Genomic DNA, 26,343 nt, shown 5'->3' with positions numbered 1-26,343 from the left:
GGGCCGCGCTCAGCGCTGTTGAGCAGAGCAGAGCCGAGCCGTGCCCAGCGCAGCCCGGCGACGGGGCGAACAGCGGGACGGCGAGCAGGTAGGGCTGGGGGGGGAGCTGGGAACCCGGCGGGAGCGGCCCGCTTTGGGCTTTCAGCCCCCGGTACGGCGCTGAGGGGTGGTGAGCATCCGTGCGGGGTTTGCATCGCCCCAGAAGGAGCCCCTTCGGATCAACTCGGTGGGTTTTGTTCTCTGAAAGCACCAATGAAGTCTTTCCGCCGCTTCCTTTTGCCAGGCTGTAAAGATGCGGTGCTTAATGTGGGTTTTATTAAGAAAGCGCTGAAACTTTACCCGGCTTATGAACTCTGAAGCAAAGCAAAAGCCAATGCTCACGTTCGGTATAGAGGAACGTTCTGTGTGCAGTCAGTACCGGGGCTGGTTTGGAGTAAAGCTCCTCCGCTTTCTTCTGTTAAACAAAACCTCCAGCAGTCACAGCTGGCACCTCGCTGCTTTGTGGGAGGGCTCCGTGTCGTTGCAAAACGCCGTCGTTTTACTGAGCACGGCTTGGTTTCGGCTCCTTATGTTTCCTTACAGGTAAGGTTTTCTGGTTTGGTTTCCAGCTTTGTATGTATCTTGTACTTGTGGTTATGTTAATGAATTTGTCTCTGTTATGAGAATTCATGGGAATGTTGGTTTAGCTTACAGTTAACCTGGATGGAGCACGTTAGCTGAAGGAGATGGCACCTGGTTGTGGTTTCTCGTCTTCGTAGTGCAGGCTTTGGTGCTGGTGTCTCTCTGCTTAATTGGAGTTTCATACATTCGTTGTTTCCCTGTTTTGAAAATCATAAATCAGAACACCTACTCTAGGAGCACAGGTAATACCTCAGCCAGGGTGGCTTTGGAAATCTACAGTTCTTCAAGCTGTTACAAATAAGTGACTGTCAAATTCTGTTCACTTTTGAGAAGCCTTTTTTTGTGTATTTCCTCAGGAGCATCCAGTTTCTAAAAACCTGCCTTTGAAACAAAATAATATCTTCCTGGTGTTCACAAAGGTGTTGAAAACTGCCTAATTTATTTCCCTAATTTGCTTTGTCAAGATGTGGTTTAACTTCCTGATGCGCCATCAGCAGGATGGTAGAGAAAGGGAAGTCTGACTTTTTCTCCCATCTTATTTTTGTGCCATTCTTTTCCTGGGATGGAAACCACATGGTTTCCTCCTTCTCTTGCTCTCTTCTTTAGAAGTTTTAATAGCTCACAGTTCAGAGCTCTGGTTTCGTTCTTACCAGCTAGGACTGTAATTTTGTATACTCTTAAGGCTGGTGACACAGCCCTGCCACAGCTGAAGGCAGGGTGGTGCTTGGAAATACCTCCAGTTCCCCAGCAGGATGCCCTGGGAACAGTTCCACAGTCCCAGCTGCTGGGGCACCACTGTTGCTCCATGTTGGATGTCTCTTGGTGGAAAACCTGGGCATCTCCCCTGCCTTCAGAAAAGCATCTGCAGAGCTTGTGTGCTGAGGGCCAGACTGGTTGCTGGGTCTGTAGGAGAGTGGGAGGTCACTGCCGTTCCCTGTGAAGGATTTGCAGCCATCTGTAGCACGTCTGCTGTCAGCTCAGTTTCCTGTTTACACTGCAGTTGGTTTGAGAACAGGCTCTGAAGCAGCCACGCTGACTGAGGACACTGCTTCAGCTGGAGGCTCAGAGCTCCAAGGTCCCCATGGGGAAGGAAGGCAGTTGCCCTCCTCACACGTGGTTTTTTTTTCCTATAGAGCACGAGCCTTGTCTGGCTGTAGACAGCGGTCACTGGACTGTAGGTTTCTGAGGGTTGTACACGTTTTGGACCTGGCAGCTTCAAGACAGCAATGAACCTTTGAATGTCAGATTCAGGAAGAACATCTCTGTGGCAGGTTACTGGAATTCCCAGCGCACCACTTTTGGAAGCACTCAGTATAGTTCACAGCCAGGACTCGCTCTATTGCTTGTGCTATGAGGCAAGATGCTTTCTGCTGTGTTCCCAGTTGTAGCCTGGCTGATGCTGTTACACGACCTGCTGTTTTCTGCAGTACTAGCAGGAAAATGGAACAAATTGGTTATTCTTAGTGCTCAAATGATTCCTGCTCCCCCTCTCCCAGGAAAGGGACTTTTATGGTAATTACAGCAGTGACACGCAAGGTTTTCACAGTGGCCTGCTGGGGTTCTTGCTCGTGTCTGTGGGATTTTCACTGTGCTTAGCTTGCATGAGGTCATGCTAGAAGAACCCTAATTGCATCAGTAGCCTCAGGAGAGACACGAGTATAAACCTTTTTTCCTCTGCCTCACCTTTCATGTCAGAAAGTTTCCATAGACAAATATATATATTTACAGAAAACTAGGGACTGACTGGCTGCTTGGTCTGAATGGAAGCCAAGCTTTTTTTACTGGACAAACAGCTTCATAATTTCTGGTAATTGCTCATATAAGGAAGTCATTTCTCCCCTGCTGCTTGGTATCCCTGGTTGACACTCATTGCCTGTGCCCACTGCAGAGCACCAGCTTGCTCTGGCACTGCCACTTCTGCTCAGCTTTCCACTCTGGAGTGCAGCTCATGGCTCCTCGTTCCTTACAGGTTTTGAGTGTTTCTGCTGATACAGCTGCAGTTTTGAGACCCTGGTTGGGAAAATGGAGAGAGAGCAACATTTTGTCTGTTGGTGCCGTCAGAACAATTGTAAATGGATGAGAACAGAAAGAGCACCTCTAACAACAGCTACCAGCTGCAGCAAGAAGACCAATTGTCAGAGGGCAGAAAAACTTTACCAGTATTATTTAATCTTCAGGTTAACACTGAGAACTTGGGCTTGCTTCTGAAGCCTAGGATGTTCAGGGGCAAGGGCTGAGAGTTTGGCAAGTGAAGGGATTCAGCTGCACGGATTTGCAGGTTCTGGTGGGGATGCTGGGTTCAGTCGTGCACTCTGTGCTGTGGGTGCTCAGTAGAGAAGAGGTGCCATTTATTGTGATGACTAATGTGTCGTTACTGGACTTTATCCATTAATAAGTAACGTGTATTCAGCAGCAGTCAGAAAGAAAAATGTTCCATTCTAGGGAGATGTAGTTGCTAAGAAAAGCCCTTGTTCTTTGTTTCTCCTTTCCTTTCCGTTTTGCTCTGGCTTTGCCAGGTGTAAAATACAATTGTCAGCAGTTTACAGGGAAGGGGGAGTGTCAGCTTTCCTGTTGAAGAAAATATCAAGGGTCTGATTGCAAAAATAAGGGAAACTGAAGAATGCCACACGGCTTCCACCTTCCTGTATTTCATCCTTGCAGAATTGCCTCTGCTGTGTGAGTCACTTGGTGTCTGCTGGTGTTTGCTAAACAGAGGACAGTTTTAACAAATGATTCTGCCCTTAGTCAATAGGAACACACTGATGGGATAGTATTACTCTGGGATGAAGCAGGACAAGGACATTAGGAATAAGCTAATAGTCTTAAAATTCTTAAGAGAGAGTTATTTGGAAATAGCTTAGCATGGAGTCTAAGTAGCGATGCAATGAAGATCCTAAATTCATGTTCTTGCTCTTACTCAGCATCTCTTTGGCTTTCTGTTTTGGCTCTGAACATATCACTGCACATGATAACAGGCCTGCAAGTTTGAGACTTATTTTATATGAAGCATTTTGAGATTTTTCTAATAAAAAACAATCCTTAAATCAGCCACTTTTGATTAGGGTCATTGCTGGACAAAAGCTGGGTGATGTTTATGCCCTGTCTGCCCAGTGCCACTCAAGTCTGGGAGCAGAAATCAGCTTCCAGCACCATCCAAGGACATAATCTTAACTGCTTTCTAGCTGGGTTCTGAGCATCTAAGCTATAAGCCAGAGGAATGTGCTGCATCCAACCTGAGCTGTTCATGGCCCCTAAGCTCATAAATCCTGTGAGCAGAGAAGCCAGTGCAGGTGACTGGACAGCTGGAGCCATTCTCTGCTCACAGGGAGGAAAGGGACCTCTGAATAGCTCAAGGAAATGCTCAGTGTTGATGGAATGGCTGCAGATCTGCTTCCCTAGTGCTTCCTTCACCACATGTTACGCTTGACCCTGCCAGTACTAAACACCAATAGGAGGCAAGTCATCGTCCCCAGCGGCAGATTAAACTGCTTGGCCATTGTTAAGAGTCCAAGATTTTCCTCTCTCACCCTGGTTAAATGACTGCTTGGATGTGCAGCCAAAGTAAACATGAGCTAATAAAAAATGTAGAGATAGTAGATAGCTGTTATGGACTAAACAGTCATGCTGCAGCACAAAGATGTGTGGGTTTTGCTTGCTTGTTTTCTCCTTTAGTGTTTGAAGCTCAATTTACCTGACAATGAGGTGGTATGGATCAAGTATACCTCCTTTCTCCTGCATAGGAGAACTCTGAAGAAGAAATTGATCTCCCAGGATCCGTGTGGCAGCTCTGGAGCCCTTTCCTGTATTCTCCAACAGTACGTTTCCTTGTTGACAAGAAATACATTGTCAGTGGGTTTTTCACTTTTTCATCTACACAAAATAGCACAGCCTGTGAAGGCCATTGCTGCAAGATAACATGTTGATCAGAAGTCTGGGGTGCTGCAGAGAGGTGGGATATCTAGGTGCTATCACAGCTACTTGAACTTGTGGTAGAGAAAGAGTTTTGGAGAGGGTCAAAAAAACTCAGCGTGAAACAACCATGCAGTGATAGGGGTTGGGTTCTCCCTGTATTCCTGTGATTCCCATGGAATGCTGTATTCTTTTACAAGAGTTGAAATTAATAGCTGGACAGGTAGAATAAGTGTTTGCACACGCATCTGCTTCAAGTGCTTGGATGTTGTTAGCACACGTAATCGCTTTGTATGTGAAGCTGACTGAACTGCCCAGGTCCTTGCAGTGTAACTTGCTTTGCTTTCCTTTCTGGGGCTGGTGTGCCTGCTGCTCTACTGGGTCCTGCACTCTGATCTTCAGCCTCTTCTGGGATCAGAAGTTTGTAGAGAGAGACCAAGGGCTGAGAGTGCGATATGACATGAAAAGATTACAGGCTGCTGGGCAATAATTACCACAAATGATGCAGACAAGTCCAGATCTAGGAGCAGCTTTTTCCTCTTTCATCCCAAGCCAATCGTGGCTCAGGCTGACAGCACACCTGGAAATGAGGTAATTGAATACTCTGCCCACATTGTTCAGATTAGCTGGGGCTTGGGCACAAGCAGCACAATTGTTTTCTGTGCTCCTGGGCAACTTTTGTTCTCCTGCAGCCAGGAAGCCTTACTGCTGCAATGAGACAAGACAGGATGATTCTCTTCCTTTCTTGGGAAAGGCATTCTTAAGCCACCTGTGGTGTGACTTTCCTGAGCAATACCCTTTCCAGATGTGGAGATCTTGCTGCTATTGAAGTATGAGGCGGAAATACTTCCAGTGCTGCCTGAACATGTTATTTAGGTCAGTTGGAAGGAAGGTGGCAACATGAATCACAGAAAGGGTTGGAAGAGGAGGAAGGTCGTTAAGTAGTGCCTTGCCATCCCCTGCCAGCACAGGATTTTTCTCTGCTGGTGCAGAAGGACGTTTAGAGATGCCGTTTGTTGTCTCTGTACTCTCTGCATACTCCTGTGACTATGAGTAAGTGGACTGGAAATGAAAGAGAAGACCTCAGACAAAAGCCTTGCCCTTATCTCTCTGCATCAGTATGTCTCTTTCCTGATGGATTAGCTAATCTCTCGGAGATAGACAGAGCATGGTCTCCTCTTCATTCCTCTGGAAAACAAGCTGCATCAGAATAATTGCTCTGACTTCATCCATTTGGGGTGAATGAGTCTTCAGAAGATGCTTTTATGGAGGCACAGCAATCCTATTTTTGTGGCAACTCTTGCTGGTGGAGAGCTGGCAGAAGCAGTTGGGGGGTTTCCCAGCAGGTAAGTGGCCAAAGGGGCATGAGGGGTAATGCAGAGCAAAGCTGACAGGGTGGGCTGAAGGGATGGTGGGAAACCTCCCAGAAATGTCCCATGTGAGCAGGGCTTTGCTGAGCACCTCGTTTCCCTTTCCCAGAGGAAGCAGCCTGCATTCACCCGTTGCTCTGTAGAGACCCGTAGGCTAAAACAAATTATTCTTACGCAGTAGAAAACACTGGAACCAACCTTAACTGATGAAGCAATTTGCCAGCATTTAGCCTCGAGGTCCCTAGTCCCTCAGGGCTCTCCAGTGCAATGACTTGAGCTGGTTTCCCAGAAAGATTCTCTTGGATATGCGCTGTTGGCAATGCTCTGGCTTGTTGCTGGCCTTTTATTTTTCCAAGAGCCAGCTCTTGTTAGCTTCGTTCTCACAGTATTGTTTTCTTTCTAGAAGAAGCTTTTGCTGGCTCTTCTAAGCCATCACATGGGAATTGCTTACTAGCTTAGATTTATTTTTTTTTCATTTTGACCCAAAGCTGTGCTTCGCTCCCCTCTGTAACACTGCCAACATCATTTCCAGTCTCTTTTAAGCGTATGTTTTGCAATAATATCTAAACTCTTGGCTCCAAATAAGTGCCTTACAGAGAGATCCGTATCTTTTAACAAAGGAATTGAGAAGCTAACAGTGAGAACAAAAGCAATATCTTGAGAGCCTTTAAGCCTCTGCTGACCTTTCCCAAAGGCCTCGGCTGAGGCTCCTGCATGTAGCGAGCAGATGGCAGAAAGCAGGGTGGCCTTTGGTTGGTTTGCACGGTCCTCTGCCCCATCCCTGCATTTGCTGGAAATGTGCACTGCGTATTGTTGCCATCTGGGATCAAGTGTGCTATTCTTACGGTCTCCAGGGAGCCTTCTCCAGCAGAGCCCATCTCTGATGGAAGTCCTCTTTGGCTGACCTTGCACTTGGGCTAGTGTTAGCAGCGTGGATTTTTGAGATGTGACAGCAGCATTCTTCAGAGGAAGACTTGGGAAATGTCTTGTGGCTGGGAAAGGCCAGTGAGCTGCTTGCTGGCTGAGTTCTCCAGGTATCCATCTAGGTACCTGATTTAAAACCAGGCAGCAATGACATCAATGTTAACATTTTCAAATCTTCAGGACAAACAGCCACAGCAATGCAAAGGCCCTCACCAAACCAACTGAAGAATTGCCTTTGCTTTAGCCAGTGGGAAGACTTGGACATATAGGAAGCAAGACCAGTCAGGGAAAGTAGCAGCAGGGCTGGAAGTATTTTCTGTATCTTCTGACATTAAGAAGCTTCTCCTTGGTTTGCATCTGTGCATGAAATGGAGGCTGTCTGACCTGCAGAAATAAGGGTTAAAGTTTAGCAAATTGGCGTTTCTGGGAGTGAAGTTTCTCTAATTAGCACGTTGCTCAATTTGGGTTGCAGGTGAGTTGAGAGAAAAGTTGGAGCCGCTCCATGTGTTTGTACAGGTTTGTTGGTTATTTCTGTCCTCATTTATGTCTTGCTTTGTATTGCAGTAATGTCATAGGTCTGGAGGTTGTGTATTTCAATTAAATTTGCGCAAAATGCCTTTGGGGCAGTTTCAGCTTGGGAATCTTGTCCTTGTAAATATAAAACCTGACGTACCAGACTAAAATAATGCAATCAGGATGGATTTTCTGTAAATATTTCCTAATCCCTCTGAATTGACATTCTTAAAACTTGTGCTCAGCTGCCATCTGTCGCACAGGCAGAATGAGGGATCCGAGTGGGATGAATAAGAGCCCTTGGCAGTGCTATTTACACAAGTTGGAGCTGAGCTGTGTTCAGGATGTCCTGACCTGCCCAAGTTGCTGCTTGTCCATTTGCACCAGCTGCTGCTGTGTCTGGCACAATTTCCTGCATTGCTTTTTAAAGACTTCTATATGCAGGGACAGAGAGGGAAGAAAAAAAAGAAGACGAAACATAACAGAAGATCAGAAGATTCACATACTCCATAAAGCTCCTTTCCCAATGTTGCACGCTGTGGAGCAACCTCTCCCTCCAAGCTCACTGCCATGCTGTTCTGAGGGTTTTACCTTTGCACAAGGGAGCCTTTTGCTGTGTGTTCTCCATCCTTAGGCAGGTTGGATGGCCAAGCTACAAGAGATGGGAAAGAATTGGTCACAGAGACCCCCACTGCTTCCTGATGGGAGGCTTCATGGGACTGCATGAAGGGTTTGCTCGTAAGAGGAGCTGAGCTGACGTGAAACAAATGGTGCTCCTGGAACTGATATACAAGCTGCCAAATGCAGAAACAAAGCAAGAGCAGAACCAAAATCCTTCCTGCCCTCTGCTCTGAGGCTCAGCTCAGCAGTTTGCTGTGGAACAGCCCTGCCCGCATGGTGATCCCTGGAGCATTTTATTGTGGGGAGGCTACATCTGTTTGTGCTGTGTCTTGTAATGTGTGCTCAGAGACCCACATTGCTTCCAAACCCCGGTGCTCCGTGTCTGTCTGCATTGATGGATGGCCGACCACTGAACCCCCAGCATCTATTCGCCTTCTGCTCCAGCCCAGCCTCACTGAAAAGTCTTGCTCCTTCCTCAGCCCCTGGAGCCCTCCAGCTGTGCTCTGCTTGGAGCCCATCCGAGGCTCTTTTTGCCACGTCTCCCAGCAGAACCAGTGGGACGATCTCAGGAGGCTCTTCTGGACGTCTGTCCCTTTGTCCCTGGGTTCTGGGACGCCAGCCTTGTGCTTGCTGGCCCCAGGGCCTCACTCAGCCACGCTCGGAAGGGATCATAGCAGAGTTAGACCTGGCAGATGGAGGCCTGTTACCTCACCCCACAAAAATGCTTTGTTATTGAGAAAATGGAAACTGTCTGAGGTTTGGGAGCTGAATGGAGTCATTGGTGTCTGTTTTAACCACAGTTTGGTGGTGGCTGCTGAAAGTTCCCCTTGCTGAGCATTCCCTTTTCCTACACCCATAATCTTGAAGTCATCAGAGAGCTGCAGCGATTTAACCATTAGCTGAACAAACGCTGAATGCTGCTGCGTGCTCTGCAGAAACTTCACTGAAGCCTCAGCATCTTCCAGCAGAAGTAAAATGAGTGGCTAATAAATAACCCTTTACCATCTGTTGCCCAGAAAGGTGATCCCTGTGAGTACGAAGCCAAATTCAACTTCCTTTTATGATCTCAGCAGTGCCCCTTGTTTACTTGATTTATTTTTAAAACGCTGCACTAAGATTAGGCAGGAGCTTTTTGGGGGGAAAAGGCACGCAGACACTGGAGTTCTGTACCATGGGTATCCGAATCCCAGCTTGGGAGAGAAGTTTCATCTTGTCAATGTGTTTTTTTTTTAAGATTTCAATGCTGGGAACTTGGGAACCTAGGAGAAAGAATACAACTAGGGGTTCAACTATTAGCAAGCTGGTTTTCCTATTGCTCTGCGTGATTCGGGTGAGTCAATACAGACCAGCTCTAACTAAACACAAGACTTGTTTGAGTTAACAGATAGCTGTGTGCGTTTGTACCACTGTAGGATCTGATACACCCTGCCAGTATTAAGCATTATTCACTAAGCACCCTAATAAAACTAAACCAAGCAGTGTTAGCTTTTTGGAAATAAAATGTACGTTTTATTTATGTGTATTTAAACTAGCAAATCTTTGTAAGCCAAATTGATGTCTTCCAGCTGCTACAGATGTTTTTTACATGATAAAATATTTTGGTGCTTAGAAAAACTTCGAATGCTGGCACCACAAGATATTAAATATTTAATTATTACACTGGAATGTAAATAGGGTCTTGATATTTAAAATCTGTTTACTCGAATTTCAAGTGCTTACTTAGAAACTCTTAAATCAACGTGCTTCTTATCTTGTTACATGGGAAGGAGAGTGACGACTTGGCATCTTCTCCAGATTTCTTCCAATGTCAACATGGGTTTTAGTTACCTGGATTTGGTTACCTGGAGAGATCATCGCAGCTGCTTCAGGCAGGGCCATGGAGCGATGTCTGCTGTCATGGCCTCTTTCCATTTGAGATCCCTGCTTTCCGTGGGTTTGCAGTGCAACCATAAAAATCCTTTCCAGGCTGAGCTCTGGCTCCTGAAGTCTTTGGGAGATTTTTTTAATATAAAATGCAAATAGCAGAAACAACTGGCAGTTGATTTTTCAAACTGCATCTTAGCAGCACAGAGCCCATTCTGGACGTGTGTTGTTCCTGTAGCTGTAAAGCAACCTTCTTTCTTGAATGATCCAAGCCCACAGGATTTCCCTTGTGTGAGTATGTTTGAGGTTAGGTAATTTCTCTTGCTGTTTGGATGGTGGATGTAGATCGTGCAGTTTCCTACCAGAACAGTGTATCAATAGCTCAGCCCTACAGGGGAGAAATGTTTTTTTGTTTGTTTATTTTTTTTTAAGCTCTTCTAATGAACCAAAAGAAAGGAAACAACAATGTAAATGTCTATCTGAAAGGACAGAAATTCCTCTTTGAGGTCCACAGCTGATGGCAGGATTCCTTTGTAGCGCTTAGGATACAAGGGTGGTGAAAAAACAGCAGGGAGGAGACCCCGAGTTGCCTCTGAGCACTATTGCCAGGCACTGCCCCGAGCTGCTTTTGTTGGGCTTTTGACCTCACCTTGGAATTCCACTGCCCTCAGTTAAGGAAGAAATGGTTTTAATGGCTCTTAAGACCTAACACAGTCTGAACTGGGGCATAGCTCTGTGTGCTGTGTGCTCATGTGATAGACATTGCTGCAGTGCTGTCCTCCAGCTTCTTGCTTTGAATGCACAAAAGTTGCAGTGCTGAGAGCTGCTCACAGAGACGCCACATCACAGAAATCACAGGATCACAGAATGGCCAGGGTTGGAAGGGACCTCAAGGATCATGAATCTGCAACCCCCCTGCCACATGCAGGGCCACCAACCTCCGACGTTTAATGCTAAACCATGCTGCCCAAGGCCCCATCCAACCTGGCCTTGAACACCTCCAAGGACGGGGCATCCACAACCTCTCTGGGCAGCCTGTTCCAGTACCTCACCACTCTCTGGGTGAAGAATTTCCCCCTAATGTCCTACCTAAATCTTCCCTCCCTCAACTTAAAACCATTTCCCCTCGTCCTGCATCGCTCAGGTGAAAGGCCTGGAGCCCAGGTTCAGGCACAGTGCTCAGTCTGCTCACCTCAACCTTTCTCTCTCCCTTGCTTCTCACAGGGAGAGCAGTGTGGGCTCTGTTTGAACATAGGTCTGTAGCACGCATGAGTAGGCATCATGTTTTCCATGCTGCTGCGTCTCAGGAGGAGGAGGAAGCTTTTTGGTTCCATTGCTGGCCAGCAGTGTGGATCTTGGTGCCTTTTTTTAGCTCTGCCAAGCTCGCCCTGTGCCAAAACCCTCTGAGGTGCAAATCTCAGGAGGGAGATAAATTAGCACCGTGCCCTGCAGGTGTTGTAAGGGTAAGCAGTGCTTCTGCTGGTAACAGCTGCTGGGGAACTGACCAGGCAAGAATCCTGTGAGAGGAGGAACGGGTGTCAGGTCCATGGAAACTGAGCACTCTGGTGTTTATGGTCTTGCACTGGGTCATCGTATGTGTTTGTGATGGGATGTCAGGGAGCTAAACCACCTTCCAAGCAAACTAATCTTCAGTTTGTGTCCTGGGTGAGGGTTAGTTACTAACTGCCTCTTTTCCAAGCACGTAAAGCTTTTCAAATAGAAAAGACAGCAATTAAAATTTAAGACATTTCAGTGGCTACCTTGAATTCAGTGAACGCTTTCCTACCAAGAAAACTGCTGTGATGCCTAAATCAGAGGTTTCTGGAATATGTGGAGTGTCAGAGGTACTTATTGAAGTCATTAATAGCAGAAAGAACACTGTGTTGCATGTAACTCAGCCAAGAGAACTTTTATTTCTAGTATTTCTCAACCCTGTGCAAACATCATGTAATACACAGGAAGATTAATTCTGGCCCGTTGGGCTTGTATAGCAGTCTTGGATGTGTTGCTTTTGGAGAGCCTGAGCAGCTGTATGTGGAAAATTGCAAATGCATTTCATGTTGGCAGAGGTGTTGGACCATAAGCGCACACTGCATCATGCTTCATGCTCCGAAACAATGACTCAACCCAAGAGTGATGAAATACGTGCTGTCAGATCCTTGATAACTCTGAGCTTTAATTTCAGAAGGAGATGCAAAGCAGAGCTTGGAATAAGAAGGGAAAAGAACAGGCCAGGGATTTGGAACAGCTGGGCCCCAAGTGGATGGTGCTGTACAAATTGCACTGACCATTTCCAGTGGAAAGCAGTGAGCGTTGCTGTCTTCAGGAGATTGAGAAGCAATTTATATCCAACAAATTGGAACCAGGGATTCCTGCGCCCCTCATGAAAATATAGAGCAACTCAAATTGTAAGAGTCCAATTTCATGTCACAAGTAACGAAATCTGAACCCGTGCAGGAAATGCAATCCCTGTGCTGATGTCACCCTCTGGTTTATGATGTGGCTGCTTTTGTTCCTGGGTGAGCACTCCAGCGTTCTGCGAGCGAGGTGCTGACTTACAGGAGAGTCTCTTGCTCTGCACCTGCAGTGAGTGCCTGCACCGTGAGTCAGTGGGAGCCTCCCTAACTCATCCCCAGGCTCTGCACAGATCCTTCACTGCCGTGATGCAAGGTAACAACAGCCCGGAGGTTTGGGTTCCCAGCTCTGCCAGCTTGGGACACGTTGTCTGTGGATAGATTGGTTTTTGGTCTGACTCATGAGGAGAGCAGAGGGAGGGTTGTAGGGTGCTGATGTTTTCTTGCTGCAGTGAAGCCTGAAGTGCAGGAGTGTGCAGACAGCCCTGGGAGCTCTGCAACTCTTGGCAGAGAGCAGCTTGCTGTTGCTTCCTTCAGGGAAAGAGTTTGGAGCATCTCCTCTGCAGCAGAGAAATGGGGCATTGCTTTGCATCTTCTTTTTCATGGGCTGAAACATCAGCTCTTCTTGGTCTTTGTGTGGAAGCCTTGGATGTCTGCCTTTCTTTTTTATCTGTTTCACGTGGGTCTCCTTGTAAATCTCAAATTTAAGCAAGAAGATGAGGATCTGTGAATAAGCCCTAAGTCTGGACCGAGGGCTGATTAATGTTGCTCTTTCTTATCTGTGTGTGTTTGCTCAGCAAAGGAGTGCTTTTCAGCTGTTGTTGAGTTTCTGGGCAGTCAGCACATGTGCTTTGTGCCATGTGCCAGCAGCAGGGCATGGGGCTGCAGCACAGCTGTGGGGTGGGCTCTCCTCCACACACTGGGAACTCCGTGTTTACTGTGTGAGTGATGCAGAGGCATTTACACTTCATTTTGTGAGTGTTTGTGACCATTTATAATAGCTGCTTCCACTGCATCTTTTGGACATGGCGAGTTTTCGCTTTCAGAAGTGCCACCAAAGTCTTCACATCTCAGCATATGGCAGAAACTGGAAAGCATGTGGCTTCCTGCAAATTCATCTGTAGTGTTTGCAGTGGGCTATTTCTAAGAGGTTTTGTGTAGAATGTGCATCCGCTTAATAATCACAACTTCTACAGCTGGAAATGTGCAGTGCTTCAGATTAATTTTAAAAGATCTCCATGAGAAGTGCTTTATGAAGGAGACCAGTTGGTGACCAGGTTGCTTAGCAAGAAGATTATTAGCTGTAGAAGACTGAACCTTATTTCATGTCTATGCTGGCAGGAGAGTGGCTCCAGGAGGCCTCCCTCTTCCCATGCCATGTCCTTCTCAGCTTGGCTCGCCGTCCTTGGGAGCGCTGCCTTTTTCGGGATGCCTGCAGCTGGCACATGCAGCATCTCCCAGGCAACAGAGGATCTTAGCTGTGTTTCGGACCACAGGCGAGCGGTTCTTGGGATGGTAACCTGAGACAATCTGCCTCTGCCAGGATTCAGTCCTTCCCCAGATTTAGAAGTGTTCACATGCTGTGGGTTACAAAGCTGTAATTGCCTTTGCTTGCAAGGGACGCAGCAGCTGTAAGAAGTGCGGCAGGCAGGACTGCAGGCTGCAGAAGTGAGGGCAGAGGCAAAGAGGCCCCTGGCTGGCGATCAGACAGCGAGAAGGCAGCTGCATGGCATGCGAGTGGCAGTGCAGCATCTCCCTTATCACATTGGCTTTTGCTTTGCTCTGCTGGTTTTGTGTGCAGGTGCAGTGCCATCCGCCTGCCTCAGCATCGCTGTTATGTGCAGGAGGCAACTATGAATGCTCAGAGCAGGGAGACAAGGAATTGACTCGAAGAGAACATGTTGACCAAATCTGGTGGGGAGGGGGGGAAAAACAAACCAATCCCTTTGCCCTTGAAGCAATAGGCACGTGTTAAATAAGATGGGTCTGTTCTGGATGTCTTTTCCTGCTCCTGTAGATCAAATTTACTCTGTGTATTAAAAGAACACCAACAACAAAACTAAAGTTGAGTGGATCCTCAATCAACAAAAGAGCTGCCAGGCTCTCAGATGAAGGTGATTAACAAGGGATGGGCTCAGACCACTCAGAACTGCTTTTCAGCATAGGTGCACATAGCATTCACGTGGCTGCATCTGTCCCTTGCAGCCTGCCAATGTGGACACAAGCTTAGAGGCAAGCTTGAAGCTCCCGTGCAAAACAGAGACATAATCTTTTTATTCAGGGACTACAAAACACTTTGTAAAGAGAAATTTAAATTATTCATCGCTTCTGAACTAAGAGCGGCTTCATCCTCGGTGTAAGAAAACAGCTGAAGGAAACAAAAACTACAGCACAGAGCTGGAATTGTAAGAGAACATTAGGGAAATAAAGCAGAATGCCTTTGTTTTGCAGTGATGTCCGTACCGAGATGCACAGCCCCCAAAGCAAGCACCTCGAGCAGCCTGATTCTTTTTTTCTGCATGGAAGCTGTGATGTCTGTTTGTATTGCAAGATCTTTGTGTACTGGGTAGATCTAAGACGAAGGTAAATTGGCCTCAGCATGCAGTTAGTCATTTCCTGTCATGCTTTCATGTTTGAGTTGTAGTGTACTGGGTTTGACCTTTATTTCTTGGGGCAAAGAGATTTTGAAACATTACTGCTGCAGCCCTCGTCCTGTGCAGTTGGATAAGCAGTTAGGCATCTCCATGGCCATGGCCCAAGTCATCTGGGTTTTATGGGCATCAATCAGTTCAGTCCCAAACTAAATGTTCTCTGCTCGATGATTATCCTCCCATGGGCTCGGTCCTTGGGACTCCCTTTTTGTTCCTGTCACTGCCAGGGTGCTGTATGGATCTTCGCTGTGTTTCTGCCCTTAGGCAGCCTGTGCTCTGCCGCAGAGTTCTGCTGAGTTTGAGGCATGAATGTGGGTTGGTTGGTTTGTTGGTCTTTTTGTGGCTGCATATTTGATATACGTTTGTTTGGTGGAGAACGCTGCCTCCATACAGGTGACCTGCTGTGATCCTGATGGGCTGGGATGGGGCTGCAGCAAATGGAAGAAGAAAGGCATGTGCTACAACAGCAAGGTCACACGAAGCCCTCAAACACCACTTTGCAGTTTCATGTGCATTTATATATACTCTCTTTATGACTTTCTAGTTGAACCCTCATCCAGTTACGATCCCCCACCACCTTTTCTTGTCCATCACTTTGTAATGACAAGGGCAAAGGAGGCTTACTGATAGATTAATCCACCTCTAAGCAACAGGCACTTTCCAGATTAGCTCCTGCCTGGACCTGGTATGAAACCTGGGGCCTGGAGGCCAGCTGCTGCCCGTTAATTTGTTTTGATGACTATCTTTAGGGTTTGTTTGTGTTCTTGCATAACTGTTTGTTGCCAGTAGGACAGCGGTAAGCGTATGGTCTGCTCAGTGCATCTGAAAGGTTTATTCAGCCCTGCACAATAAATATATTCCTTATTCTTGCCTAATTTTCTAGTTGAAAAAGGGAAAAAAAAAAAAAGGGAAAGTAAAGAAGAGAAGCAGGAAGGGATTGTGAATGTTCCTGTGCTGGGAGTTCAGTGGGAGATGATGAAGCCAACTCCAGGAGCAGTGCTATGGCTGAGCCACACAGTGCCTTCAGCAAGGCAAGTCTTAAGACTGCATATGCTCTCAGCATGCATGTTTTTGGTATCCCTGTTCCCATAATGGAGTGGGAGAATACCCTTCTTTCAAATGGCATTCAGAAAGCAGTTGCATGTTTGATTCTTACTCCTTTTTCAGGCTTTTTTTAAGCATCCAGCAGTCGCTGCCCCAAGCAGTGAATCCCCACTCCTCTCATCACGCCGAAGCTCCCGTGCTCAGTCACGCTCCTTGAAACTTGGCTCCAGTGTCTTTCTTCCTATTATGGTCACCCTGGCCATGTCTGCAGCTGCTGCCCTGGAACCAGTACCAGCTCCAGCAGCAGTCCTTGTTGCAAGCTGCTGCCAGTGAGGGCTCCCCTGGCTCAGTCGGTGTGGCACAGGGTCAGGTACCTGCCGTGGGGAGCTTGGGCCATGCTCTCTCCTCTCCCAAACCTCTTCAGAGACCAGCAAGAATCTCTTCTGGCACATTTCGAAGCCCCACGTTCCCTGACCATCTGGTAAATGAGACTTCATTTACCAGATGGTAAATGAATTTCATGGGGAGAAGTTTCTGATGTGTTTGGATCTAACTGCTTTGCTTTTGGACTTCCTCCTCGAGTTAAGTGGTCGGTTTGAATCATGGGGGTCCAAGCAGACCAAGTGGTTTCAATTCCTGACTTCCTGTTGCATGCACAGAATTTGCTTACTCTGTATACATTTTAAGTGAGATTAACAGCTGATCTCTTGAACAAACGTTGGGTTTCCATGCCAGCAGAATGACATGGGGCTCTTGTTCCAAGTGGGTCCTCACAGCTCTGCTTTCCATTCAAGGCAGGATTTGTTCAGAACCTGAAATAATCCTTACAGATGTTTAGTGTTGCAGTCTTAACTCTGAAATTGTCTCCTTTCTCCCTGGGCAGAGTTTCATTTTCTGGTTGCATAGGAGGGACTTACACCTCTTCTTTCAACCCAGTCAGGATTCACTTTCCCTAAGGGAAGTAAGCCTGCAGCAAGAACTGAGTGGGCTATTGCCTTTCTCCTTGTCTGCCTGAGCTCTGCTGTCCCTTTTGGAAGGTGGGGACAGGCAGTGAGGACGAGCATCCAGGGGAAGCCTGCATTTCTCACTTGAATGGATCTTGTGTTTCTCTGCTTCCAAACACTGGCTTTCGTGCTCAGCCCTGGAGATGCTTCCTCCTGTAGCTGAAGTCACTGGACCTGCTCAGATAAGAAAGGGACAGAAGCTTGAAGACAAATGTGGAATGAGGTCCTGACTGCAAGCAATTACAAGCTGAGTCTCGGATGGGCCATCCTGCCTGCTTTTCCACAGTGGTGTGGAAAGTTGGATTCCCTTGCAGAGTGGCCTCATTAAAAAGAGGTTCTTTCTGTAGAGGACAAATGTCACAGTGTGTACAAACACTGGCTCAGAACTTTGTGCCATTACCTTGTATGGGGATGCTGCTTTGTGAGAGCCTGGCTTAGCAGCAGCAGGTTTTCCATTCATGTTGGAAAAGTTTTATGTTTCCTTATCTTCAGTGGAAGAATGAGGAATTTATTACCAGAGGGTGAAGGTCTATGAACTCAGTAGTGCTGTGAGACCAGAACAGTATCTTGGAGTGGCTCAGAACTCTGCACGTCCTGACTGCCCCACCGTGTCCCTATGAGCATAGCAGCTTTTGGGGCATGGAGGACTCCTGCCAACCTGTCCAGCTCTGCAAGCACATAAAGGGTGAGGCTATTTCCATCTGCACACTGCGAATTCTGCATGCAGTCTCTCAAAGTGTGTTGGCTTTCCTGGATAATCTGTCTCATTACATATAGTAGTCCAAAAAATTAATCTCCACTAGGAAATAATTTGTTTTCCAGATCTTCTGAAGTGTATCTTGTCTAGCAGAATTCAATGGGTACTTAGGTCATGCATTTTGCTTCCAGAATCAGCACTGCTGATTCTGATGCAAGAGGGCATAAAAGGAGAGTCCTGGCCTTGTAGAGATGGGGCCGAGCTCCCTCAAGCTGTGTCTCTTCTCCTCTTCCTCCTCCATGGAGTGATGCTGTCGTGGAAAATAAATAACAGCATACATAGTGTGCTGTGTCACTATGTGTAAACTGATGAAGATGCCTCCTTTCTGCTGGTTGGGGCACCTCTTGTTGCATTCACCAGCGTGGGGCTTTCTGTCAGCATGTGAGATTCTCTGGGTAAGATCTGACCTTACGTGGGACAGCTGAGTCTCTCATACAAAAGCTGCTGGGAGCAGTGGGTTCTGGTTTTGCACTCTGAGGTCTTTTCTGAGCACCAGGAAACCCTCAGATTACCATTCAAAGGGTGTATTAAAATTATGCACAGCCTCAGCTGCCTTTATTCCTTGTCAGATGCTTTAACAATTCTTGCTGCTGCTTTCTCTCGTAGCTTTGAGAAGCTGCCTGCTGTGCTGAGCAAAATTCAGTTCTGCTGGCACAGATCTCATGGCAGTGCAGGGTGTTTCCTCACAGCTGTGGCAGCCATCTCAATGGATGCATTGCACAGCTCCAGGCCAGCAGTCAGTCTCCCTGTGCCTGGAGAAGCAACGGAGCTGCAGGTTTTTGGATGCCTGCAAACCAGGGCACAGCACCAGTAGTGCAGGTGGGCTGTGCTCACACCCCGCTGCTCCAGGTATCCGCTGCCTCTTCCAGGCTGCCCTTTTGTGGAGCTGGGAGGTGTAGCTGTGAGCAGGATGTGACTCAGGGGTGCCTGGAGCAGGCGGGGCCCTGTGCAGGCAGAATCCAGCTGGCGAAATGCCTGGCACCCTCTTGGCTCCCCCAGTTCTCACCTGAAGGCAGATCCAGCAGCAGCACAGATGCTGGACTGCTGGCCCAGGCCTGCAGCTCACAAGTTTGGGAGCACGGGGGGCAAGAGCCATCCCCACATGGCCCAGAGGTGGTGTAGGGGAAGGGGATGGCTCTCAGTCCACAGCCTCGTGCAGGGGCCAGCGCTGCTCCCCTGAGTGAGCAGCTGGTTTCCCTTTTAGGGTTGGACGAGAGGCAGAAACAATGTCACGCGGATTCCAGCACCTATAATGGTTCTGGAAAGCCAAGGGGAACAAAGAGCGTTCTCCTCTGTTGACCTCAAAGCATGCTGAAGACCATCTTCCAAAGCTGCCTCGCCAGGAGGTTTCATCCTTACATGGGAGCCCGTCCTGCAGTGCTGCACTGTGCCCACCGCGTGCCTGTAGGTGTGAAGTGCGAGCGCCAGGGCGAGGAGAGGCAGGAACCCAACACATAAAGGCAGCTCTATTCCTGTGTCCTGGGAAGATTAAGTGTTTCCCTGGGAATAGCCTTGTTGGATTGCCTGGTGGAGCAGCTGGTTGTGACCTGACAACGAGCAACAAACGCATATGGAGTTACACAGGACTGTAGGTTCACTGTGTGTGTGAGAGACCTCGTGTAGCCCGAATTGCATCCAAAAGTGATTAAACTCTCAAGTGATTGCATGCAGCAGAAAGTCTGGCCCCGGACCTATTCTTTGCATAACAGTTCAAGACATTATAATGAATGTAACGCTCTCCTGGGGTTGTTGCTAAGCCCTCTGAGGTGTTGCTGTGCACAATGACACCGGCGTGGTGTTATGTGCCTGGTACTCTCTAATTAGAAAGCAGCCTCTGCTGTGCGTCCTTGGCGAACCGCTGACCTTTCCCATACGTGCAGCTATTCTGAGCTCTGTTCCAGACTGATCAGGTTTGCATCCCGGAACACTTTAAATATTGTTTGCAAGGGGAGCTCTTGTTGCCAAAGCTGTTTGTTCTTGGGCGCAGGCGAGAAACTGAGCTTCCTTTCTTCCATGAGCACTACTCTGTCAGGCAGAAGGATTGGGTGGGCAGCTGGCAAGCAGGGAGCTGCTGTTATTTCTGCCCTCGGACAGCTGCAAGAGCGTCCCAGGTCTGGCAGCCTTCATCCTGACATGGGCAAGTGGGTGAATGCTCTTTGCAACTGGAATCCTATCAGGTTGGGGCAACACCTTGGCTGTTGTCTGGAGGCGTTGCTGACACCAGCCTAGATCACAACTGGTGTTTACAGGGTGGTGCAGAGTGCAGAGTATCAGCACATGCTGATTAGCATGCATGATGACTACCCAAAAGTCAATTTAAAGGGTCGTGAAGCCAGGACACATTTTTAATACATTTTCAAACTCCCCTTCTTGTCTTCACGAATTGATCCCAGATCCTCATTGCAATCACAGTAAGAATTGGGTACTTTCGACCTATTCCTTCGCTGTGTTTCTTCTGTCTCCCCTTTCTCTGGGCTGTGACCTTGGTGCCACATCCGTGGGTGAAGATGTGGAGTTTGCTGTGGTGTTGTGCAGGGTTTGTCACTGCTGCACGACGCTGTATGCACGACCAGAACAAAGAGAGCAAACAGATCACTTCCCTGCAGCTTATCTAAGTCAAATAACTCTGAGTAAACTTCCTGGGCCTGGGTTTTATTCTCTGCACAAGGCAGCACAGCGCCTGATCCTGTGTGCTCTCGCAGCAACCTCAGCCATGTGATGCTTGGCTCTGCTGACCCCACACCCCCCAGCTAGGACCAACGGAAGCACGCTACATCTGGGGAGAATCTGCTGAAAGCAGAACTGCCCCAAGGAAGCAGCGCTTTGCTTCCAGTGCACCCAGTTCTCCCAGTCTTCATTTTGAGGGCTTTGGCACACCAGCACAGTTCCAGCCCCTTGCGAGCAGGGTGGGTATTGTACTGGCACGGTACGATTTGGGGCATTGCTTTTGAGCAGAACTTGGAATATCATTTTCAGAGGGTTTCTATGGGTTTTGTTCCCTGTTCCATGCACTCCTGCAGCACCACCCACCTCACTGTCCTTAGCAAAATGCTGTGACTTGCTTTGTGGCTGGGGACAAGGAGGGACAGGCTCCGGGCTGGGGTCAGCAGCGCTCAGGGGCTGAGTGCGTCTCGCCAGCAGAAGCCAAGGCTTCTCCCATCGTGCTTTTTTTTCCGTCTCTCGTGTTTCCTGATGTTCTCTGACCCCATATTTTAGGACCACAGAGATAGCACAGCCCATTGAGCAAACAGAGTAGCTCCAAGCCCTGGCAGTATCGTGGTTCGAGGCCCTTTTATTACAGACACACCTTGGAAAGTTCTGTACAGCAGGGCTGGGAGGAGGAGAGTGGTAATTTCATTTTCTGTCTTCACCAGAGGGAAAGGTCCCAGGTAGCTGCGGCAGTTGAAGGCAAGCAGGGTGGCAGGGGGGAGCGCTGGGGGTGCGGGAGCTGCTCCTTGTGTGGGCATCACAAAGAGAAGGTGCTTGGGGACAGAGCTGTGGCAGCAAGGGGAGCACTGGCACAAGCACCCACTTGGCTCTTTTGAACAAAGCTCCATCCCAGTGCCAAGCTGTGAGCTGTGAGGCAGAGCAATGGCCCTGAGCTGCTGGTGGGGATGAAGCCATCCCCCGGGGCAGGCGGCAGTTGGGTAATGAGCATCTGAATGGGGACTTTTTTCCCCATCCGCTGGTCACGTAGCCATGTGGGAACGCTGGATTTATTCCCCAGCAGTGCTATCAGCACATACCAGGCTTCACAACAGCTGGGAGCCATGGAGCTTGACCAAGAATAGCACTGGGGAACTCACTGCCTGACTCAGAGCTGTCTGGAGCAGATCCTGCCTTGCACCAGTGGATTGTTGCTGCCCCAGGGGGGAACTTTGGGGCAGCAGGCACAAAGTGGGGGGCTGCCGGTCCCCATGGGCACTGGGTTGGGGATGGAGCTGTGTGGCTCCTCCTGGGGGAAGTGGGATCCTGGAGGGAGCTGCAGTGCATGGCTGTGTCGTGACTGCTCAGATGTAATTGCATGGGCTTGTCTGCACTTGACAGCAAGCTGGTATTACAGAAGGGTGTGAATTTGCAAGCGGAGAATTCCATATTTAGGAATAACCAGGTTCAACCAAACAGCAGGAAGATACTCTCATTCTGGAATTAATGTTCCAAAGAAAGCACCCGAGTTCTGCATCCTGCCTGCCTGCAGGAAGACGGGGCAAGGAACGATGTCAGATCTGCATGCAAACTCCAAACACATCTCTTGTTTGTAAAATACATGCCCTCCCCTCTGCTTGCTCCCTGAAAAGAATTTGTAGCTGGAGCAACAACATATGTGTGGAGCAACACGTGCAAGGAGGGTTGGTGGGATATGACTGCAGCCGGGTGCAGCTTGAGGTGCCCGATTCCAGCTCCCCTGCTGAGCAGCTGCTTTAAAGTCCTGGAGCTGTTCCAGCTCTGAATGCTGCAGCTCGATGGGGCAGCAGCAGCCCGGGGCCATGTGCAGGGGCCCTGCCCTTGGGGGGCTGATTAGGGATCTCTGAAGGAGGCTCGTGGCGGCTGTCCCTGCTGGTGTCTGGCTATGGTATAGCAGTAGGTGCATGCATGCACACAGTGCTTGTGGGCCTGCTCTGGGTGCTAAGTCAAAACTTCCCGTGTGGAAAAACATTCTTTTTTGATCCTCATTTACCCTTTGTTTCCCAGCAAGGAGCCAAACAGTGCAGAGCTCCCTGTGCATGCATCTGTATTTCTCTGAGCGTCTGCGTGCTCGTGTGGTTGGATCCATCCCAGCTGTCTGCGGATTTGGGGAGGGTGTTCAGGTGCAGGAGCTCAGTTCCCATTCCTGTCCTTGTGTCCTGGGGACACGGAGCACTTCAGGCACATCCCAGGCAGTGCAAAGCAACTCTGAGTGAGCGCCCTGCTGCTCTCTTAGCAGGTGAAGGTGGCCCTCAGACCGGCACCATGACTGAGTGCTTCGACTGCGACAACTGCAAGGAGTCCTTGTATGGGCGCAAGTACATCCAGATGGACAATGGCCCCTACTGCATCCCCTGCTACGATGCCCACTTTGCCAATACATGCGATGAGTGCAAGGAGCTGATCGGCCACGACTGCAGGGTGAGTATGGGAACGTGCCAGGCAGTGCAGTCCATAGGTGCCCATCCCCATCTCATCCTACTGTCCTCCCCAGGAGCTGTACTATGAGGATCGCCACTACCACGAGCACTGCTTCCGCTGCTTCCGCTGTGACCGCTCGCTGGCTGACGAACCCTTCACCTGCCAGGACGAGGAGCTGCTGTGCAATGACTGCTACTGCAATGAGTTCTCCTCCAAGTGCATCGCCTGTGAGAAGACAGTCATGCCAGGTGGGAGCTGGTGGGCACTGTGGTTTGCTCCCAGTCCCACTGCATGGAGCTACAGGGTCCAATGCCAGGGCAGCAACCGAGAGCTGAATTTCTGCCCTCCCGCTGCTCCTTCACTGCACGGTGTGGGCAGGGCACAGTCTGGTGAGACAACAGGCTGTGATGAGCACAGCCCTGACTGTGTCTGTTTCCCTTTCTTGTGGGGAAGTGAGCTGAGGAGGAGAAAACAAAGGGTTTCCTGGGCATTTTCTGGTATGTGCTGACAAAAAGGGAAGGAGTGGTTGAAGGCATGTGAGTGGCTCTGGAGATAGCCTGAGGCAAAGGAGTGCCTTTGCTTGGCCATTCTGGCATTCTGCAGATATGGGTTACAACAGATTGCTCTGCAGTGGCCATATTGGTGCCAGAGAAGTGTTGCTACAGCCCCCACTCATGGCTGCTGCTGCTCCTGGGGCTCTCCCCCAGCTGCCCACACGGCCCCACTCACACACCACTCTGTTGTGGTGGGCAGGAGCCTGCATTGTCCTGCACAATCTCCATGTCCTGTGTGAGCATACGTGCTCCCTACTGTCCCTCTGAGCACAGCTCTTCTTGCAGGATCCCGCAAGCTGGAGTACAATGGACAAACCTGGCACGAGCACTGTTTCATATGCAGCAGCTGCCAGCAGCCCATCGGGTCACGATCCTTCATCCCAGACAAAAAGGATTATTACTGTGTCCCCTGTTATGAGAGCAAGTTTGCTCCTCGCTGCACTCGCTGCAAAAAGGTATGTCTACCATGGCAGGCTGAGCATGGTCCTGTGCTGGGGGGTCGTGCTTCCAAAGCAGGGGGTTCTGTTGGCTCAGGAGAGGACAGGGTGCCCCTGCACAACTCAGCCCTGCCACAGTCAGTGGCTGCTCTGCTCTAGCAGTGCTAGGGATGAGCAGACTGTGTACCAGCTCTTTCCACACCCCATCAGAGAATGATTCGGGTGCCAGCACCCTGGCTGATGGCTGCTCAGATGTGGCATTGCCCCTGTGTCACACGTGTGCTCTCTCTTCTCACAGACCCTGACCAAGGGAGGAGTGACCTACCGAGATGAGCCGTGGCACAAGGAGTGTTTTGTCTGCACAGGCTGCATGACCCCCCTGGCTGGCCAGCAGTTCACCTCCCAGGATGACAACCCCTACTGCATCAAGTGCTTTGGGAACCTCTATGCCAAGAAGTGCAGTGCCTGCACAAAGCCCATCACAGGTGAGCAGGACGGCCCTAGGAACAGTGCGCTTCCTCCTGGCAGGCCGTGGTTTGGAGATGAACCAAGACCTCTGGCTGTGCAAACAGCTTGTCCAAATGGCTCCCGAGGGTTTTAATGCTGTACTCTGTCCCTCCCACAGGCTTCGGTGGTGGTAAATATATCTCCTTTGAGGATCGTCACTGGCACCATAACTGCTTTAACTGTGCCCGCTGTGACACCTCGCTGGTCGGGAAAGGCTTTATCCCTGACAATGATGAGATCCTGTGCCGTGACTGCAGCAACGACCTATGAGCCTTGGAGGACACTGTGGGGCAGGGGCTTTCTCTATTCTTCACAGTCTTTGTGCCAGTTAGCCCTGGCAGCATTGCAGGGGCAGGGCACAAAGCATAGGAGATGAGGGCTGACCCCTAACCACTGTGTGTTCAGGAGGTTCCCGTGCCCCTCCTTGAAGGCTAGAGTATGCTACACTGTGGCTCTGTGCAGAGCCAAAGCTAAATAAAGCTGAAAAGGAGCTTCAAGATCCCCATTATTTACTCTTTCCTTTTGCTTACTGTCTGACTGGGCATGAGCTGAGCAAAGGGCAGCAGCAGCAGCTTCAGTGCAGGGCTGCTGGATCTGCACGCTGGCAGCACGCATTCGCTCCCCTGGGCACGGTGCTCATTCTTCTTCTTTTTTCCCTGCTCTGCGTGCTGCAGGGCAGCAACTCCTGCTCTGGTCTTGGCAGTGTTCACGGTGGATGGCTTTGCAGCCCAGCATTGCACAACCTGTGCATGTGGGGCTCTCTGCTCTATTCGGGAGGCTTGGGGACACCGGGCTGGAGCGGGAGCACGTGTCACCACCATGGGATTCCTGCAGCCACTCTGCCACCTATGTGCTGCACCCTTTGCTCAGCGTGGCTCTGCAACAGAGCTCAGGCACTTGCAGGGCTGTAGCGCTGCCCCAAAAAGCCCCTGCCTGTCCTTAACTGTTAACAACGAGGGGTCTAAAGGCTCACACGAGCCTTGCCCGGTGGCTTGGCTGGCCCTGCCCCCCCAGAGCTCCTCTGCAGAGGGAGCTTGTGCTTCTGCCTAGTCTGCATCCCCCTTGCTTTGCCCTGCATGGGGCCCTTCCCCCAGCCCTGCTTTCCTGCTTAACCCGTGCTTCTCTGAAGGCATCTTCTTGTGATGTTTATTCATTTTTGGTTTTGTTTTTTTTTTTTTTTTCCTTTTTTTGTATTCTTTTGTCATGATTATCTGTTATTCTGTAACCAGCTGTGGGATGAAGGGACTCTCCTGCCTGCCCAGGATTCAGTAGGAGCAGAAAAAATTATGCATGTTGAAGTGTTATTAACTCTGTATTCAGATCCTGCTTGAACCCTCGTTTGAAAGCTTTGATGCAGGCAAATCAGAGTTTGTGTGTTTGCTATTCTGAGGCGCTTGGAGCAGTCTCTAGAAGGAAGTGTCCTGAATGTCAGCCCCCTGTATGTTTCCTAAGGCTTTATATAATAAACCGTTTTAGTGACACTCGTTCCCGTGTGTTTCTCAAGCAGCAGGCACAGGGCAGTACTGCAGTTCCATGCTCAGCCCTGTCCCCATTTCTATCCCCATATAGGAGTGGGGCTGATCCCCACCACACTCCCTCCTCCTCTTTCCCAACCCCACCGGTTGTACAGGCTGAGGGCAGGGGAATGGCAGCTCCCTCTCCCTACAGCGGCTGCCTGTCTGTCCATGCCCACTGTCAGCCTGCAGCACCAGAGCAGTGATGCTTTCTGGCTGATCACAGCCCTGCCACAGCTCTGGGTACTGCCTCGCACCCCACTGCACACAGCAGCTTCCCCATGCTGCGCCCCACGCTCTGAGCTGTGGGGAGCTTTGCTGGGGATGTGGCTGCAGGCTCCTCCTGGCAGCCTGCCCCACAGCACTGAGTGCTTGTTACTCACTTTTATCAGCTGGGGAGCCAGTTGTTCCCCTAACATCTGAAACTGTTTTCCGCAGATTCCTTTACATTTACTAACAGCTGCCACGGCTTCCTGCAGGCTCGCCAGCCCCCGCACCCCACGGGTGCTGCTGCAGCAGGACCACGATGCTGGCTCTGCGCCTGCACACTCCTGGATCAGCTCCTGCAAAAACTATGGTTTTGTTGCTTTTTTT

At 49.4% G+C, this 26,343-nt stretch overlaps 1 protein-coding gene across 4 annotated transcripts; it reads left to right on the top strand.

Annotated features, from left to right (window-relative positions):
- Positions 1 to 11: 11 nt before the first annotated feature.
- Positions 12 to 25,716, top strand: FHL3 (four and a half LIM domains 3). 4 transcript variants are annotated; one of them, XM_042885081.1, is made up of 6 exons: positions 12 to 88; positions 22,553 to 22,737; positions 22,811 to 22,985; positions 23,577 to 23,746; positions 24,027 to 24,213; positions 24,354 to 25,716. In XM_042885081.1, the coding sequence occupies exons 2-6, from the start codon at positions 22,582 to 22,584 to the stop codon at positions 24,503 to 24,505; spliced, it is 840 nt and encodes a 279-aa protein (XP_042741015.1). In that variant the 5' UTR covers positions 12 to 88; positions 22,553 to 22,581; the 3' UTR covers positions 24,506 to 25,716. The 4 variants fall into 4 exon arrangements, with proteins under 4 accessions (XP_042741015.1, XP_042741017.1, XP_042741016.1 ...); XM_042885083.1 differs by lacking the exon at positions 12 to 88 and adding an exon at positions 558 to 582; XM_042885082.1 differs by lacking the exon at positions 12 to 88 and adding an exon at positions 9,118 to 9,288.
- The last annotated feature ends 627 nt before the right edge of the window (positions 25,717 to 26,343 follow it).

Source organism: Lagopus leucura, unplaced genomic scaffold (genome assembly GCF_019238085.1).
Source record: "Lagopus leucura isolate 7727_CA_CO unplaced genomic scaffold, USGS_WTPT01 Super-Scaffold_100048, whole genome shotgun sequence".
Classification (NCBI taxonomy): domain Eukaryota; kingdom Metazoa; phylum Chordata; class Aves; order Galliformes; family Phasianidae; genus Lagopus; species Lagopus leucura.
The sequence above is the reverse complement of the archived record's forward strand: the minus strand, read 5'-3'. Positions and strand labels throughout refer to the sequence as shown.

Excerpts from the sequence above, each read along its gene's own strand:
- FHL3 (XM_042885080.1), top strand. Across the intron at positions 22,986-23,576 it reads TGAGAAGACAGTCATGCCAG|GATCCCGCAAGCTGGAGTAC; the intron begins GTGGGAGCTGGT and ends CTCTTCTTGCAG. Across the intron at positions 23,747-24,026 it reads GCTGCACTCGCTGCAAAAAG|ACCCTGACCAAGGGAGGAGT; the intron begins GTATGTCTACCA and ends CTCTTCTCACAG.